This window comes from Heterocephalus glaber, unplaced genomic scaffold, assembly GCF_053883595.1.
Source record: "Heterocephalus glaber isolate CG9 unplaced genomic scaffold, H.glaber_assembly_v1.0 deba00001610, whole genome shotgun sequence".
Classification (NCBI taxonomy): domain Eukaryota; kingdom Metazoa; phylum Chordata; class Mammalia; order Rodentia; family Bathyergidae; genus Heterocephalus; species Heterocephalus glaber.
The window spans coordinates 11,298,036-11,312,173 of NW_028258381.1; the positions used below are offsets into that span (position 1 = coordinate 11,298,036).

The window sequence follows — 14,138 nt, forward strand, 5'->3', positions numbered from 1 at the left end:
GACGACTCTTTTCTAACCGTCCATGGTGCACAGCCTTGCTCGCGCCCTTCATTATGGGACAGTGTGTGTTTTTCTGTGGAAATCACTAGGAAAGGGCGGAGGGAGGACCCAGGGAAAGTGCGGCCCAGCACCAGGGGCTCCACAGCAGCCTCGTCTCCAACGCAGTGCAAGTGGCGCCTGTTTAAGACCCCGGAAGCATCCAGGGATGTGACCTGTGTTGCCTTTGATCCCTAATTAACAAAGAAGACACTAGATGGTGCTGTGAACTAGGAAATTTGTGGTCCTCCACCAGAAAGCAAGGGCTCCAGACTCCCTCTGTCTCCTTTCCTCCTCTTCACCCTTTCCTGGTCTGCATACCTTGCTTGGTTCACGCGGCAGACACTCTTTGCACTGTTCTCTTAGCCAACTGCGAATCTGTCTTAGAATGAAACCATGCTCCACATGCTAATGACGGTGAGACAGGAGAGATTTGAATTTGAGATGCCATGAGCTCCTGGATATTTGGGGCAGAGTCCATGCCCAGCTTTGTCCTGGGCTATTTAAAGAAGGAAAATAACTATGAATAACTTGATGGACAGCCATGTGGTCTGACCTATATTTGGGCAATAAATACATTCTTACAGATCTGTGAAACATGGCGTTTTATATATAAAATCACTCCCTTTTCCCTTCAGGGACCCGCTGCAGAGGGGCAGCCTCAGAAAGACGCTTTTGCACCAGGTTAGCATGGAGTAGACACTCAGCGTGAGCATTCATCGCCAGGGCACTCGTGTTACTTGGCTAAAAAACTTTTCACGAGTGGGTGATTATTGATCCTCCTGGATTCTTGGGACTGGAAAATAATTTAGTGGCTGGTCACAGGTGGAGGGACACAGGGTCCTCAGGTCCTTGCTGAGAAGGACTGGCTGATGGGCCAGAGCTGAGTGTGATTTCAGTAACAGCCTACTCTAGCAATTGACAGGAGCCACTGGTGTAGAATGTGAAGTATCTCGTCTAGAGTCAGCCCTTAAAGAGCCCTGTGTGGGCTGATTTTTGATCCACACTAGAATTTAAGAAAGTTTAAGTACAATGTGCTGACCACAGTGATTTTATCATCCGAGTAGTTAAGTGCCAGTTGTCCCCACGGAGTATCTCGGGGCTGATTCTGTAGGAGGGCATTTTTAGACCCTTTAAAAAGTTTCACTTCTGCTCTGATGGCTGTGGAAGGTGTGATTTGAGGCACCCAGGTATACAGGTTGGACTTGAATCCTGAAAATTATAACCTGCTCCATGATTGTTAGCAGATTAACTGGCTTTGTTTGAAAGCTACCTGATAAATGCATTGGAGTGCAAGCAGCTGTCTGCACAGCCCTGTGAGGACTGGCTCTCCCTCTTGGCAGCCACTCACCTTACTTTGCTTTGGTATCAGTATCGCTTTGCTTTTAGCTGGACGTGGCGGCGCACATCTGTAACCCCAGATCTGTGGGGCTGAGGCAGGAGTATTGCAAGCTCAAGGCCAGGCTGAGCTACTTAACGGGACTCTTGTCTCAAAAAGGAAGGGTGGAGGGCTGAGGGTTAGCTCAATGTGAAGGCCCTGGTTCAATCCCCAGCACCGCCCAAAAGAAGGGTTGCTTTGCATTTGACCTGACAGCCTGGGATGACCTGCCTGCCTGAGCCGGAACTGAAGCAGAAACCAGAGAGTTGGGGGCTCGCACCCAGGGTGCAGCAGAGGGCTATCCCAGATTCCCGGAGAAAGTGCCTGCCAGCGAGAACCCGCTGGGAAACTGGGACGTGTTATTTTCTCAGGGAGACCTGTGCTGGAGCTGCGAGTCCTAAAGCAGGATGCGGAGGGAACAGTCCCTCAGGCTGCTCCCTGCTCCTCCATGCAGCAGCACCCGGGCGCGGTCCGGCACCTGCGCTCCCAGGACCTGCTCTGTGGTCGCCGCAGAGTCCTTCACCTGGTCTTGGTGCTGCTGTGGTCCATTCAGGGAGAGACGTGGCACCCTAGATTGCTTTACAGTGCTAGTCTAAGCTGCTCTGAACAGAGCCGCTGACCCAGGGTGAGTGGATCCAGGCGACGCATGTCCAGACCTTGCCAGAGCCCCAGCTGGCTGCGCTGCGCCAACCTGTGCTTCACTTTATTTCAGTACCAGCATTGAGGAGAGGGTCTGATTGGCCTGCTTCTGGTTCCCTGCCCATGTGGGGACAGTCCAGCTGGCAGTGGGGAGGAGGCAAGGAAGGGGGGACCGTGTGGCCTCTCCCGGGACAGCCGGCTGTGCCTGAGTTGCACCTGGGACGCAGTGGTTGTGGCGGGCTCTGCCCTCCTGTGATGTTCAGGAACTGCTGTTGGTCTGGGGACCCCAGGACACGCTCGCCACTAACACCCTCCACTCTCGCCCTGTCCCCCACAGAGGATGACCTGGACCTCGAAGCGCTGGTGAACAACATGAACGCGTCCCTGGAGGGCCTGTTCTCACCCTGCAGCATGCACTCGGACACCGTGCCCCTCCTGCAGAATGGCCAGCACGCCCAGAATGGCCAGCACCCCCAGAATGGCCAGCACGCCCGTGGCCAGCTGCCCGCCCCCACCTTGCGGCCCCTGCCGCCACCCATGTCGCCCCGGCCGAGGGTGCAGCGCTCCCAGCCAGTGCACATCCTCCCGGTCAGGTGGGCAACGCGGCTGTCCCGGCTGGGGGTGATGGGCGAGCAGGGGCTGAGTGAGGTCCCCGGCGCTGTGCCAGGCATCAGGGTGTGTGGGAGAAGCTACAGGCAGCAGATAGTCTGGACAGTCACTGCTAACTGCCCAGGCTGTGCTGCCGAGTGGGGACGGCGGCAGTCACCCCGGGGTTGGTCAGGCCCCGCCCTGAGCTACACTGGTGCTGTGGGCAGAGTGCGATTTGCTTGCAGTGGGAGTGCCCTTGCCGGCTCCCTGTCAGGCTGTCCTCGCTGCACCCTGATTCCCTCGGCAGGGTGGGCCTTCTAGGCTCGCAGCCCAGCCATGTGGCCTTCTCTAAGGGCCACCCCCGGAAGCCAGCGCATTGCTTTGACACACGGAAAAAGTAGTAAGAAGACAAAAGCTATTTGAAAACACAGCACACTCATGCAGGGGGCTCCCAGCCTGGATTTAGACAGGAGGGTAGGAGTGCCGAGTGCCATGCTGGGGGACCGAGCTCTGCCACACCGTTCGAACTCTGTCCTAGAGGGAGGGTCAGTCCTGGGTCCCAGGGATCACGGGGGTGTAGGGGTGACCATCCCCTGGGCAGGCCTATAGGTACAGGCAGGGACTTGCTGTGGGGCCTCAGGAGAAAGCACAGGGTGCTGTGCAGCACTCCGGCTTTGGTTTTGAACTTGGTTTCTCTGCCAGGTCAGTGGTGCGCCCACTCCCGTCCTGTGTGCGTTTGCATTGCTGTGTGCTGTGTGGGCTTCATGCTTCTCCGAGTCGGAGGAGGTGGCCAGGATGGCAGAGGGGTGTCTGTCACTCGGCTGGCATTTCTGAGACCCTGCAGCAGGAGGACAGATGTGTGCTGCTTGTTTCCAGTTGGTCCAGTGTCCGTGGCATATCGGTGCAAATAAGTACCCACTCCACAGGCAGCGGGGACATGGGAGCCTCTTCTGGTGTTTCTGCTTGGTTCATCTCAAGGCCTTGGCCTGGCTTCTGTTCTCACGGCGATGCCCTTCCTCACAAGCCCTGCACACACGAGCATCCGCTGACAGCGCCTGCTGCACCACAGACACTGAGCCTCACGTGGGACATGATGTGCACGCGAGTCTGCACAGCCACCTCTGTGTCCCAGGGGTCTGAGGGGAAGAGATTTGGAAAAGAGGCGTGACAGCCTCTTTTAAAGCTCTTTGGTTGTGATAAAATACAGAAAACATGAAGTGTACATATGCACCATGTTGAAGTGTACATTTCAGTGGGGCTTTGCCCGTTCAGAACTGTCCCGTCTCCAGGACTTTTCATCTTGGGAGATCGAAACTCCACCCACTGCTGAGCAACTGCTCATCCCCTCTCCCCTCGGCCCGTCTTTTAGTTGAGCTCCTCTGTAAGTGGAATCAGCCAGCATCTGACCTTTTATTATGGCTGGCTTATTTCACTCAGCATGATGTCCTTAAGATGTTGTAGGCTGTGTCTGAGTTTCCTTCCTTTTCACAGCTGTAATATTCCATCATATGGATATACCACACTTTGATTTTCCACCCATATGTTAATGGATGCTTGGGTTACTTCTGCCTTTTGGTTACTGTGAATGATGCTGTCATGAGCAGGTGAACTCCAATACCTGTCAAAACCCTGTTTGTAGCGCTTTTCCATGTAGACACATTAGTAGCAGTGTGGGGTTGTGTCTGCAACGGCAAGTTTTAACCCGACTTGGCTCCTTCCTCACAGGCGCCTTCAGGAGGAGGACCAGCAGTTCCGGACCTCGTCTCTGCCAGCCATCCCCAACCCGTTTCCCGAGCTCTGTGGGCCCAGGAGCCCGCCTGTGCTCGCACCGGGCTCCTTACCTCCAAGCCAGGCCCCCGTGAAGCAGGTGAGTGTGCCGGTCCACACGGCTGGGTGCTCGGTCATGGTTCTGGGCAGATGCGCAGGTGCACTGCTGTCCAGAAATGGGAGGGAAATGTGAGATCTTCTCCGCATGTTCTTTGCCGGTGACTGCTCTGCTTGTTGTCATATGAGGCCTTTAAATGCGTTATCCTGAATTCTACTTACCATGGCTTGTATTGCTTCAGAAAGAGTCTCATAGCTGTGGCTTAGAAAAATAACAATTTGGTGCTTAAAGATGCGGATTAGTTGTTTAAGAGAAATGTGGTCGCCGGGGATTTAGCTCAGTGGTTTCGCTGCCTGCCTTGCAAGCGCAAGGACCGAGTTCGATCCCTGGTACCAAAAAAAAAAAAAGAGAGAAATGCGGCTGCCAGGTCACCGACATGACTCAGTAATTCTGGGATTGTGCGTTAGTCAGTGTTCTCAGTACAGGCACACAGCTCCCAGCACCCACACTTGAGGGAGGGATTTCGGCTCACGGTTCGGTCCAAGCTCAGCTGCTCCAAGGCAGAAACAGCAGGGTGGAGAGGCCTGGCGGAGGGAAAGCTGCTCACCCCAGGGCAGCCAGGAAGCAGAGAGAGGGGAAGCATGGACCTTCAGGACGGGACAGTTGAAGGGTCCCCGTCCCGTGGTCCTGACTGAATGTGACCTCCTCTTGGCCCCAAGGTGATGACTCCTTTGTGAACACAGTTTCTCCTTTCAAGTAGAACTAGCTAGGAAGAGGGTGTCAGGGAGCCTCAGCCATCACATGAGAAGTCGCTGGCAGCCGCTCCCTCGACTTAGCAGAGACGCTGCTCCCTTCTGGGGACCAAGCTCATGTGGCCGGGGGGGGGGGGGGGGGGGGGGGAGTCCAACAGCGAGCACAGTGACCCCTGGCGTTTACAGGGTGCTTTCTCCATGGAGCGGGTCTCTGTGTTCACTCTATGGTCATTTTTCTCTCACCGCCCCTGTGTTTCCATGCAGACCAGCAGCCCCTGCCCTGCAGACGTCTGCCCAGGCACGCAGGCCCTGTCCTAAGCCTGCCGGCTGCAGAGCCCGCACACTCCTGGGCAGCCACGTTGGCCGTGCCAGGCATAGAACATGAGGTCAGTGTCCCTTGTCAGGGAGCTGTGCTGCCCAGGGCCTCTGTCACGTGTCTGAGTGCGTTGGTGACGCCTGGCTTCCCACGACCTCTGCTTCAAATAAGGACCTGGACGCGCGCGCTGCCTGTGCCCTGGGGCTGAGGCTGTTCACAGAGTTTCCCACCCTAAATGAGACCAGGAAAACATTATCTGGCCCTTGGAGTGACTGGCAAGGAAAGCAGTCTCCACCCGCAGCTCAGCTGGCACCCTAAGAGCAAGAGAACCCAGGAATGTCGCTGCTGGTGTTTCTCTCGGGGCCTGTGTTGTTGCCCTTGAGGACCTTGTGCTGGTGTCTCCTTTTTGGTCATGATTTTTCGGGCTGACTGGGGCTGGCAGGTGCAGGCGGGCAGATCTCACTTAGCACAGCTTGTATGAAGCAACCGGTCGTTGTTCTTGGTTGTAACCTGGTATTTTCAGCCTGGTGCTTTTAGGGTAGTTTTCTGTCTGTGTGTGCGCATGTGTGGTCTTCACCCTGAGCTGCATCCCCAGCCCTTTCTATTTTTATTCTGAGACAGGGTCTCCCAAATCACTGAGTTGCCCAGGCTGGGCTCCAACTTGCTATCCTCCTGCATCAGCCTCCTGTGTCACCAGGCCCAGCCTCGGTAGAGCATTTTCAACAGCTTTGTGGCCCATTGGGAAATTACAGGCTCAGGAAAACTGGGAGACCTCAGATTTCTGAGCCAGGACCCGGGCTCTGCTGGCTTGGAGGCGCAAGGCTGACCGTCCCTGCTGTGGGGGTCCTGGTTTCTCCGTGCCTCAGTGGGCCTCGGTCACAAGGGTCCCCTTTGAGTGAGATGCTCTGGGTCTTGAGTTCGCCTCGAAGCTGTTCTCAGCTGTTCTCAGCTGCTCTCAACGCCTGCTGTGTGCTTCGCAGTTGTGGCCACAAACAGACAACAGGGGGGCGCCCACCCCCCCACACACACAACTGGGGTCCTGGAGGCCAGGACACGGCCTGTGTGTCTGGGGTCAGTGCAGGGCCTGCAGGGTGGGGAGAGGTGCTGCTGGGGTGAACCCTGGCTGGGCCTGGCCCCGGGTGGCAGCAGGTGGTCCAGGGTCCCGCACAGACATACCCTGCACAGCCCGCAGAGGACCCCATCAGCAGTGCCCCCATCCTGTGCCCCAGCCCCAGCTCGGTGACATCTTCCATGGCCCCCTGTGATGTCACAGAGAGTCCGGTGACCCCGGCTCCCTGAGGCTTGGCACGGCTGGCTGTGCAGGCCTCTGAGCGTCCCAGCAGCCTCCCAGCCCCTGCTCCAGACCCCCCACTGGCTGTCTCAGGAGGGACACAGCTGGGCACAGCATGGGCTGCGGCAACAGCCAAGGCCTTGGCTTTGGGAGGATCCAGAGAGATCAGAATTTGCACTGAGCAATCAGCATCTGCACCTTGGTTTTCTAGAATCGCCACGTGGGCCCTGCCATCCCCAGACAGAATGCTGGGTCTGGCGCAGGCGCGGGCGCAGGCTCAGGCTCGGGCTCTTGGTCCCAGGACCCCCAGCACTCGCAGGCGACCTCAGGAGTGGCATCCAAAAGGGTAGTGGCCTTGTGCACGGGCAGCTGGAAAAGTGTCCCCAGAGGGCCAGGAGCCGTGGCTGCTGCCTCAGGTGAGAGACGGAAGGGCCCCACCAGTCACGCATCCTCCTGGGGCAGCTGCGTGCCGCACACCTATCATCCTAGCTTCCTGGGAGGCTGAGGCTGCAGGGTGGCAAGTTAGAGTGTGAGGCCCTATCTTATAAAAAATAAAAAGTGGGCTGGGGATGGAGCTCCGCGTGAAGGCCCTGGAATCAGTTCCCAGTACCACACACACAAAATAGCAGTAATTATAATTCTGCTGTAGTCCAGAGAGGGGCCTGGGGACCTGGAGCTCATCCCAGCCAAGGGTTCAAGGCCGCAGGAAGAGGTGAGGGAAGTGGGACAGGGCCGGGGTTGGGGACAGCACACATGGGAGGGGAGGCGCGTCGCCTGCTGTCTCCAGAGGTGCAGTCCCCAACACAGGGCTGCTCCTCCGGGATCCACACCAGGCCAGAGGAGGCGCCTGGTGGGAGCCCCGGATGTGCTTGGCCCCTGTGATCCGGGCCTGCGGGCTCCCAGCCCCCAGGACCTTTGGGAGGGCGCCCTGTGGAGTCAGGAGGATATCTGTGGGGTACGGCACATAGGGAGGGAGGCTTCTCGTGAGAAAGCTGGGCACCCAGCACCTGGTTTCTGAGGAGCCCTGGGTTCTGAACAGGGATGCCAGGAGCTTGGTTGTCAGGATGCCAGCTGTGGCTTCGGGGAGTTAGGATGCCCTGGCTGCAGGGACTGCACCTGCCTGGCTTCCACCGCAGGGAACCTTCCCTCTGCAGAACAGGGGTCCGGGCAGAGGTGGCCCTTGGCACAGCCTTGCTCTGGGCCATGAGACTCGTACCTGCCTCTGCAGCTGCAGCTGGAGGGACTTGCCACGGCCTTGCCACCCAGAAGCAACCGTTCCCTATGCTGGTTGGGGAGCCAGGTGCCCAGAGGGAAACTGAGGCACTGCCTAGCATGCACTGACCCATGGGATGCAGTGAGTGGGGTCAAGATGTAAGACTCCAAGAGCAGATTTACATACTGTCTTAGTCACCTTCGTGTTGCTGGGACAGTGTCTGACACCCACAGCTGAGAGGAGGAGAGGTTTATTTGGGCTCAGTTTCAGTCCATGGTCAGCAGCTCTGAGGCAGGAAGGGCAGGTGGAAGAGCCTGGTGGAGGAGAGCTGCTCACCTCATGGGGATCAGGAAGCAGAGAGAGAAGAGGAAGCCAGGAGGGAGATCCAACCTTGCAGGCCATGCCCCCAGTGACCCCTCCAGCCAGGGCCCGCCTCCTCAGCCCTGTCAGCTGGGGATTCATCAGTGGGTTGATCCACTCATGAGTACAGCGTGTGATCCACTCACCTTCCCAAAGTCCAGCCTCTGAGTGCATTATAATTTGGGAGGTCGCTTTGATCCAATCTGGAACACATAGTGAGGCAGCCAAGCTGACTTCTACACTGAGGCAGAGAGAGAGAGAAAGAGAGAGGGGGGGACAGACAGGAGCCAGAGCAGGACCAGAGAGAAGCTCTGTTCAGCAGCTGTTGTGATGTTCATTAAAGCTTTATTTTTTAATGTTGGATGAGCACAGGGTGCTTTGGGCAGGCCTGGTCTGGATGCTGTCTTTCAGCCAGGGAGGTTTTCTATCGCTCGGCCGTGGAGTGACTCAGGTGGTGCTCTTCCATGTGGCTCCCACACGACTGCCCTCCTGTCCTAACCCTGTCCTTAGTGGGGCCCCCATGTTAGCTCAGCTCCAACCAACGCTTCCACTTCAGCTGAATTTTAAAACTTAATTTCCTGGAACGGAATTAATGGCCTTGCGTGGGGCTCTGCTGCCTCGTTTGCTGAGGATTGGAGTGGGCTGTCCTGAGGCTCTGACTACAAAGAGACAAGTGTGGTGTGCACCAGGCTGGCCCTGGCCACCTGCCCTGGGGAGGCTGTTTCCCGGGGGACAGGGAATGCTGGCTTGGGCAGTTCCACAACAAGTCTGTCCCAGAGCTCTTTGCCCTCGGCCCTAGTGACATCTCATCTTACTGTTCCTTTCGGCCCCCGCAAACTGTCCTCTGTGCCTTCTGAGACTGGAACATGTTGGGATGCAGGCGTTTGGTCCAACTAACCTCAAGCCCCTCACTGCCCGTGTTCCCATCTCGGAACCAGTGTATATGCAGCAGCTGTGACGCTCAACCCCTCCTGGGGCAAGGGAGCTGCACTGTCCGGCTCTGCCGAAGGTGGCCCTGGCCTCTCTGGGCACGCACCTCCTCAGGCAGCGCTGCTGAGAGCTCAGTGCCTCCAAGATTAAGAACAGTCCCCAAAGCGGTGACCTGGAACGGGACAAGTACGAGACAGGAAACCATCCAGGAGGCTCATGTGAAATCCTAACCGCTTATGTTTCTCCAGACTATAAATATAAATTCTCTAGACTTGCAGATCCCAAAACAGATCCTTTACTACAGCTCCAGATATCTTTGATCTCTCCAGAGCACTCAAAATAGGAACATCTAAACTGTGTCGCTTGCAGGAAGGCCGGTCACATTCTTCCCAGAAGTCTAAGTCCCTGCCCACATGTGACCAGCAGAGGTTCAGGCAGGGTGCAGGGTTACTGCTCGGCTGCGGGCACTGGCATCCTCCAAACTGAGCCGCTTGGCCTGCCTTGGCCAACAGATCTGCTCATCCACACCGTGCTCCATGCCTTTTTCACTACCGTTTTTCTGGTTGCGCGTGATCAGATGCCCTGCTCTTTTTGGTTTGTGTCTCTGTTGGAACCCATACTTGACCACTCGGAGCAGCCGCCTGTTGATGCCACAACACGTGAACATAGTGCTGAGGTCCCACAGCTGGAGCTGCCCTAAACCCAACTTAGAGACCAGAATGCTCCAGAGTCTGAAACATTTTGAATGCAGAGGTGGCGTCCCCAGTAGAAAACTGCACATTGTGAACCTTTGTTTCCTGAACAGGTTTACTAAACCTGTGCATCATGACCATAAGGCTCTGTGGAGACAGTGTAAGTGTAAGCAACCTCATGCTTTCACTGGAGCCCATCCTTCAGATAACCTCATCCTGCAGGATTCTAAAGCCCAAAAAGCATCCAGAATCAGAATGCCAGTTGCAGCGTTTTGGGTAAGGGACTGTACCTGTGACAGTTCCTTGTGGTCCAGGGCAAGGTATTTTGTGAAATTACCAAACTGAAACAGGTCAGAGCTTTGGAACTTGGTTGAGGGCCCTGTGCGCCGTGATGAAGTGTTTGCCGCCTTTCCTGTGCGCTGGTGTGGAGGGTGCCAGCCGGCAGGTGTCCGGGCGGCTGCCTCCTGTCCTACTCCAGGTCTTTGTTCTCCTTCCTGTGCACCCCGTCTCTTCATCAGCCTGAAGGAAAAGTAACTTGAGTCGTGAGCATTTGAAGAAAAAAGGAGGTCTGCCTGGAGGAATCCAGGCCAGGGTGTTTGGAAGAGAGAAGGTAGTAAACATCCTCCCACCGCCAGCCGTGCCAAGTCCCGACATTTCTAGAAAGAGGCCACAGATGGTGACCCCGCTTGGGCAGGCTTCTGTGTGCACACCCTGTGCCGGCTGCTGTTTTCCAGCACCAGAGCCAAATGCTCACGACCAGGGTACTTTTATCTTCTTACCTACCCACAGCAGGCCCTGTGTAATCCCACAGCAGGTAATGGGAAGCTGGTCCTGGTCTGTTCGTAGAATTCTGGCCTCTCCTGACTCATTCATATGGGCAGAACCCTGAAGACAGCGGAAATGCCAGCAACGCAGCACAGCTTCCGTTTGCAGGACTTTTCTGGTTCCATAGCCCTGGCCTCTGCAGAGCCCAGAAGGGGACCAGGGCAGTGTGGGACCTCAGGGCACTCGAGGAAGTGGGTGGCAACGGGTCTCTGTACTGGTGGAGGACAAAGGCCTCTGATAACTGGATTGCCCAACACCGAGCTTTCCCCACACATGTGCCTGTTGACATGTCTACCTTCTGCCACCTGTCGCCTCCCAGAAAGCCAGGTCATTCTTGGGGAGAACAGCAGTCAGAAGCTGGCAAATGTGAGCAGTGAAAATAGGATTTGTAGTCAGAATAAGTTAGCTGTGATTCATCACTGAATCATCTGACCAGCCAGGGGACCAAAAACCTAATAAAAAATAGTGAAACCAGCAAATGTTCCTAGCAAAAGCCAGAAGTGAAACAAAATGACAAGAAGGTGTACAGATGGTACAAATGGGATTTGCTGTCTCCTTAGTTCCCATCACAGTCTTGCTCTCCAGCAGTGACCGCGTGAACAGCATTCTCTGTATCATTTTTATAGAACGCGAGTGCGCTTTCACACTATTCCCCAGGGGTTCATGGTTTTCCCATTGCATGGAGGGGTGGAGGTTTACTTAGCCAAGTCCTCTGTGGCTGCAGTTCCTTTACATCATCAAAGAGTTGGGAGGAATGTTCCTGGACATGGTTGGTTGGTTGATGGATGGAGGGATGCATGGATGGAGGGACGGGTGGGTGGGTGGGTAGATGGATGGAATGATGGATGAGTGGATGGATGGATGGATGGATGGGCAAATGGATCCCAGCAGTGTAATTGCTGTAATTGTGTTGACGAGCAATGCATGTCCATAGAACATCCATTTAGTGTCAAAGTGCTTTTTCCCCTTGTAATAGAGCAGCAAGTCGTGTTCCGTGATGGGACCACAGCCCTGCCTGCGATTGTGGCATGCTGGCTTTGGACATGTTCTCACCGCTCAGGCTCGTGGGACCGGGACTCTAGCAACATTCTGGCCCCTCTCAGGGTGAAGGCAGAGTCCCAAGCAGTTTATCATGTTGGTTGGCTGTTTCTGGAGCTTAAGAAACTCTAGAAGATGTTTACTGAGTCTGTCTGGGAACGGAGGGATGGACCAGAGCAGTGACATCTGCTGTCCCTAACTGGAGACCTCTGAGGCCACGGGGGCCTGGCGGGTGGGTGAGGTATGTACCCCAGCTGCAGGTGCTTCTTCCTCACCTCAGGCCTGCGTCTGCCCGGAGCCTTCTGGGCTCCTGGCCCTGAGGCACAGTGCACACACGCCTGTGCTGGGTTTGGTGTCTTCCTGCTGTGTGACAGTGCCCTGTGCGTGGGAGCAGTGGCTGTCAGCGTCACTAGTGGGTTCTCCCAGGCCACCTGTGCCCGTGACTGTGTCCAGCTTTCTCAGAGAAATCTGGTGCTGCTAATGCTTGCCAGCTGTGTCTTTTGTGATTATATAATTTCACTTTAATGGTGAAGCCAGAAGAGTAGTGATGCTGATGATTTGGATATAGCAAAGAGAAACCAAATAGTATATTCTTTAACTGAAAAGATGTAAGTACAGTAAAATATTTAAGAGGAAAAGCCACATCATGTAATTTATCACAGTGTATTATTAGAATGGTTGCATTATATTTACTTCTTACTGTGTCTATAAGCTTTGTCGTCAGTGTGTACATAGAGGAAGAGATGTCCTGGCCTTCGGGTGCCCAGGTCCCAGTGGTATCCTCCCCTCCTGCCACGACTGGGCAGGGACCCCTTATTTCTGCTCCTCTTCAGTTCACCAACAAGAGTTTTTTTCAAGTACCTTTCAGTTTTATTTCCTATAAAACAATGCCATCTTGTAAAAATTGCTCATCAAAGTGGCAGGCTGTGCCTGTGCATTTTGGATGTGTTACTTATGCGTGTACAGGTGAACACACCCAGTGACTTCCTCCAGAAGTGCCATCTGCTTGCTGAGGCCTGTTCACCAAGGCAGGTCCCATTAGGGTCTCCGAAATCCGAGGTCAACTTTCAAGAATTTTTTCTCCAGAACTGGGGATTAAACCCAGGACTTCCACACTAAGCTACATTCCCAGACCTTTTTTTTGAGCCAGAGTCTTGCTAAGTCCCTAAGTTGCCCAGGCTGGGTTTGAATTTGCCACCCTCCTGCCTCAGCCTCCCAGAGTGCTGGGAGGACAGGCCCATGCCACCAGGCTCAGATCAAGAACTTTTTAGTAGTTGCTTTTAGAACCATGTCTGCTTTAGAAGGAGTGTGCAGGGACTTCAGGTATTTTTAAATCTCACTGAAAACGTGAAATCTGTAAATTACAAAGCAGATGACTGCACAGTGTTTGAGCCTGTGCACGTCCCACCGTGGAGGACACAGCCACTTACTGGCATCTATCACTTCAGCCATTCCCTATATCACAAAGTGATACTGTGAGCACAGGAAAGAACCAGGAAACCCTGGGAAGAATCACATTCATTTTTTTTTGGTACCGGGGATCGAACTCGGGTCCTTGCGCTAAGAATCACATTCTTTGTCACCGAAATTACTTGGCCTGTCCTGGGTTGTTCTGTGCTGCTTTGAAGTAAGTTCAGTGAACCCAGACACCAGTGAGCCCCACTTCAGAGGCTCCTGAAGAATCCCAGCCTGCATCCTACGAGAGCGTCTCAACCTGTTTCCGAGTGGTTGTCCAGGAAGGCACTCGGGGTCACCTGGGCACCTCGGGGACCTGGCCGCCCGCCCAGGCACTTCTTGCGCTGCAGACAGCTGGGGTGGGGAAGGCTGAGCAAAGGCCCTGGTTCTATTTTTACAAGGTGATTGGCACTGAGCCCGGGGTAGAGGCTCCCCGCCAAGTCAGGAGGTCTCCGGGGTTCAGTAACATGGTTCCCTGAGCCCATCAGGCAGCAACAGGAAGGCCTGCGTGCTCGCTGCGTGCAGCTGGAGTGAGGGGCTCAGCTGACACTGCTGCACGGCCCTGGCACCAAAGCCACCCGTGGTAGTGCACACTAGAATTCCAGCACTCTAGGAGGCTGGGGCAGGAGGATCACTTGCTCAAACCCAGCCAGAACAATTTAACAAGACCTCGTCTCAGAATTTAAAAGATAATAGTAATACTAAGTAAACTTTTTAAAGGGCTGGGGATGTAGCTCAGGGCAGGGGCCCTGGGTTTAATTCCCAGTACCACACAAACTCTGACATCCCAGGTGGAATTT

The 14,138-nt window shown here is 55.1% G+C and overlaps 1 protein-coding gene across 18 annotated transcripts in view; it reads left to right on the forward strand.

Moving 5' to 3' along the window:
- The window catches only part of Grb10 (growth factor receptor bound protein 10), a 107,876-nt gene that overhangs the window by 63,028 nt on the left and 30,710 nt on the right, over positions 1-14,138 (forward strand). For all 18 annotated transcript variants that reach the window (XM_004839853.3, XM_021254223.2, XM_004839852.3 and 15 more), the window contains 2 exons: positions 2,391-2,646; positions 4,367-4,508. In XM_004839853.3, coding sequence (XP_004839910.2) covers positions 2,426-2,646; positions 4,367-4,508 — 363 coding nt within the window. In that variant the 5' untranslated portion in view covers positions 2,391-2,425. The remainder of the gene's footprint in view (positions 1-2,390; positions 2,647-4,366; positions 4,509-14,138) is intronic.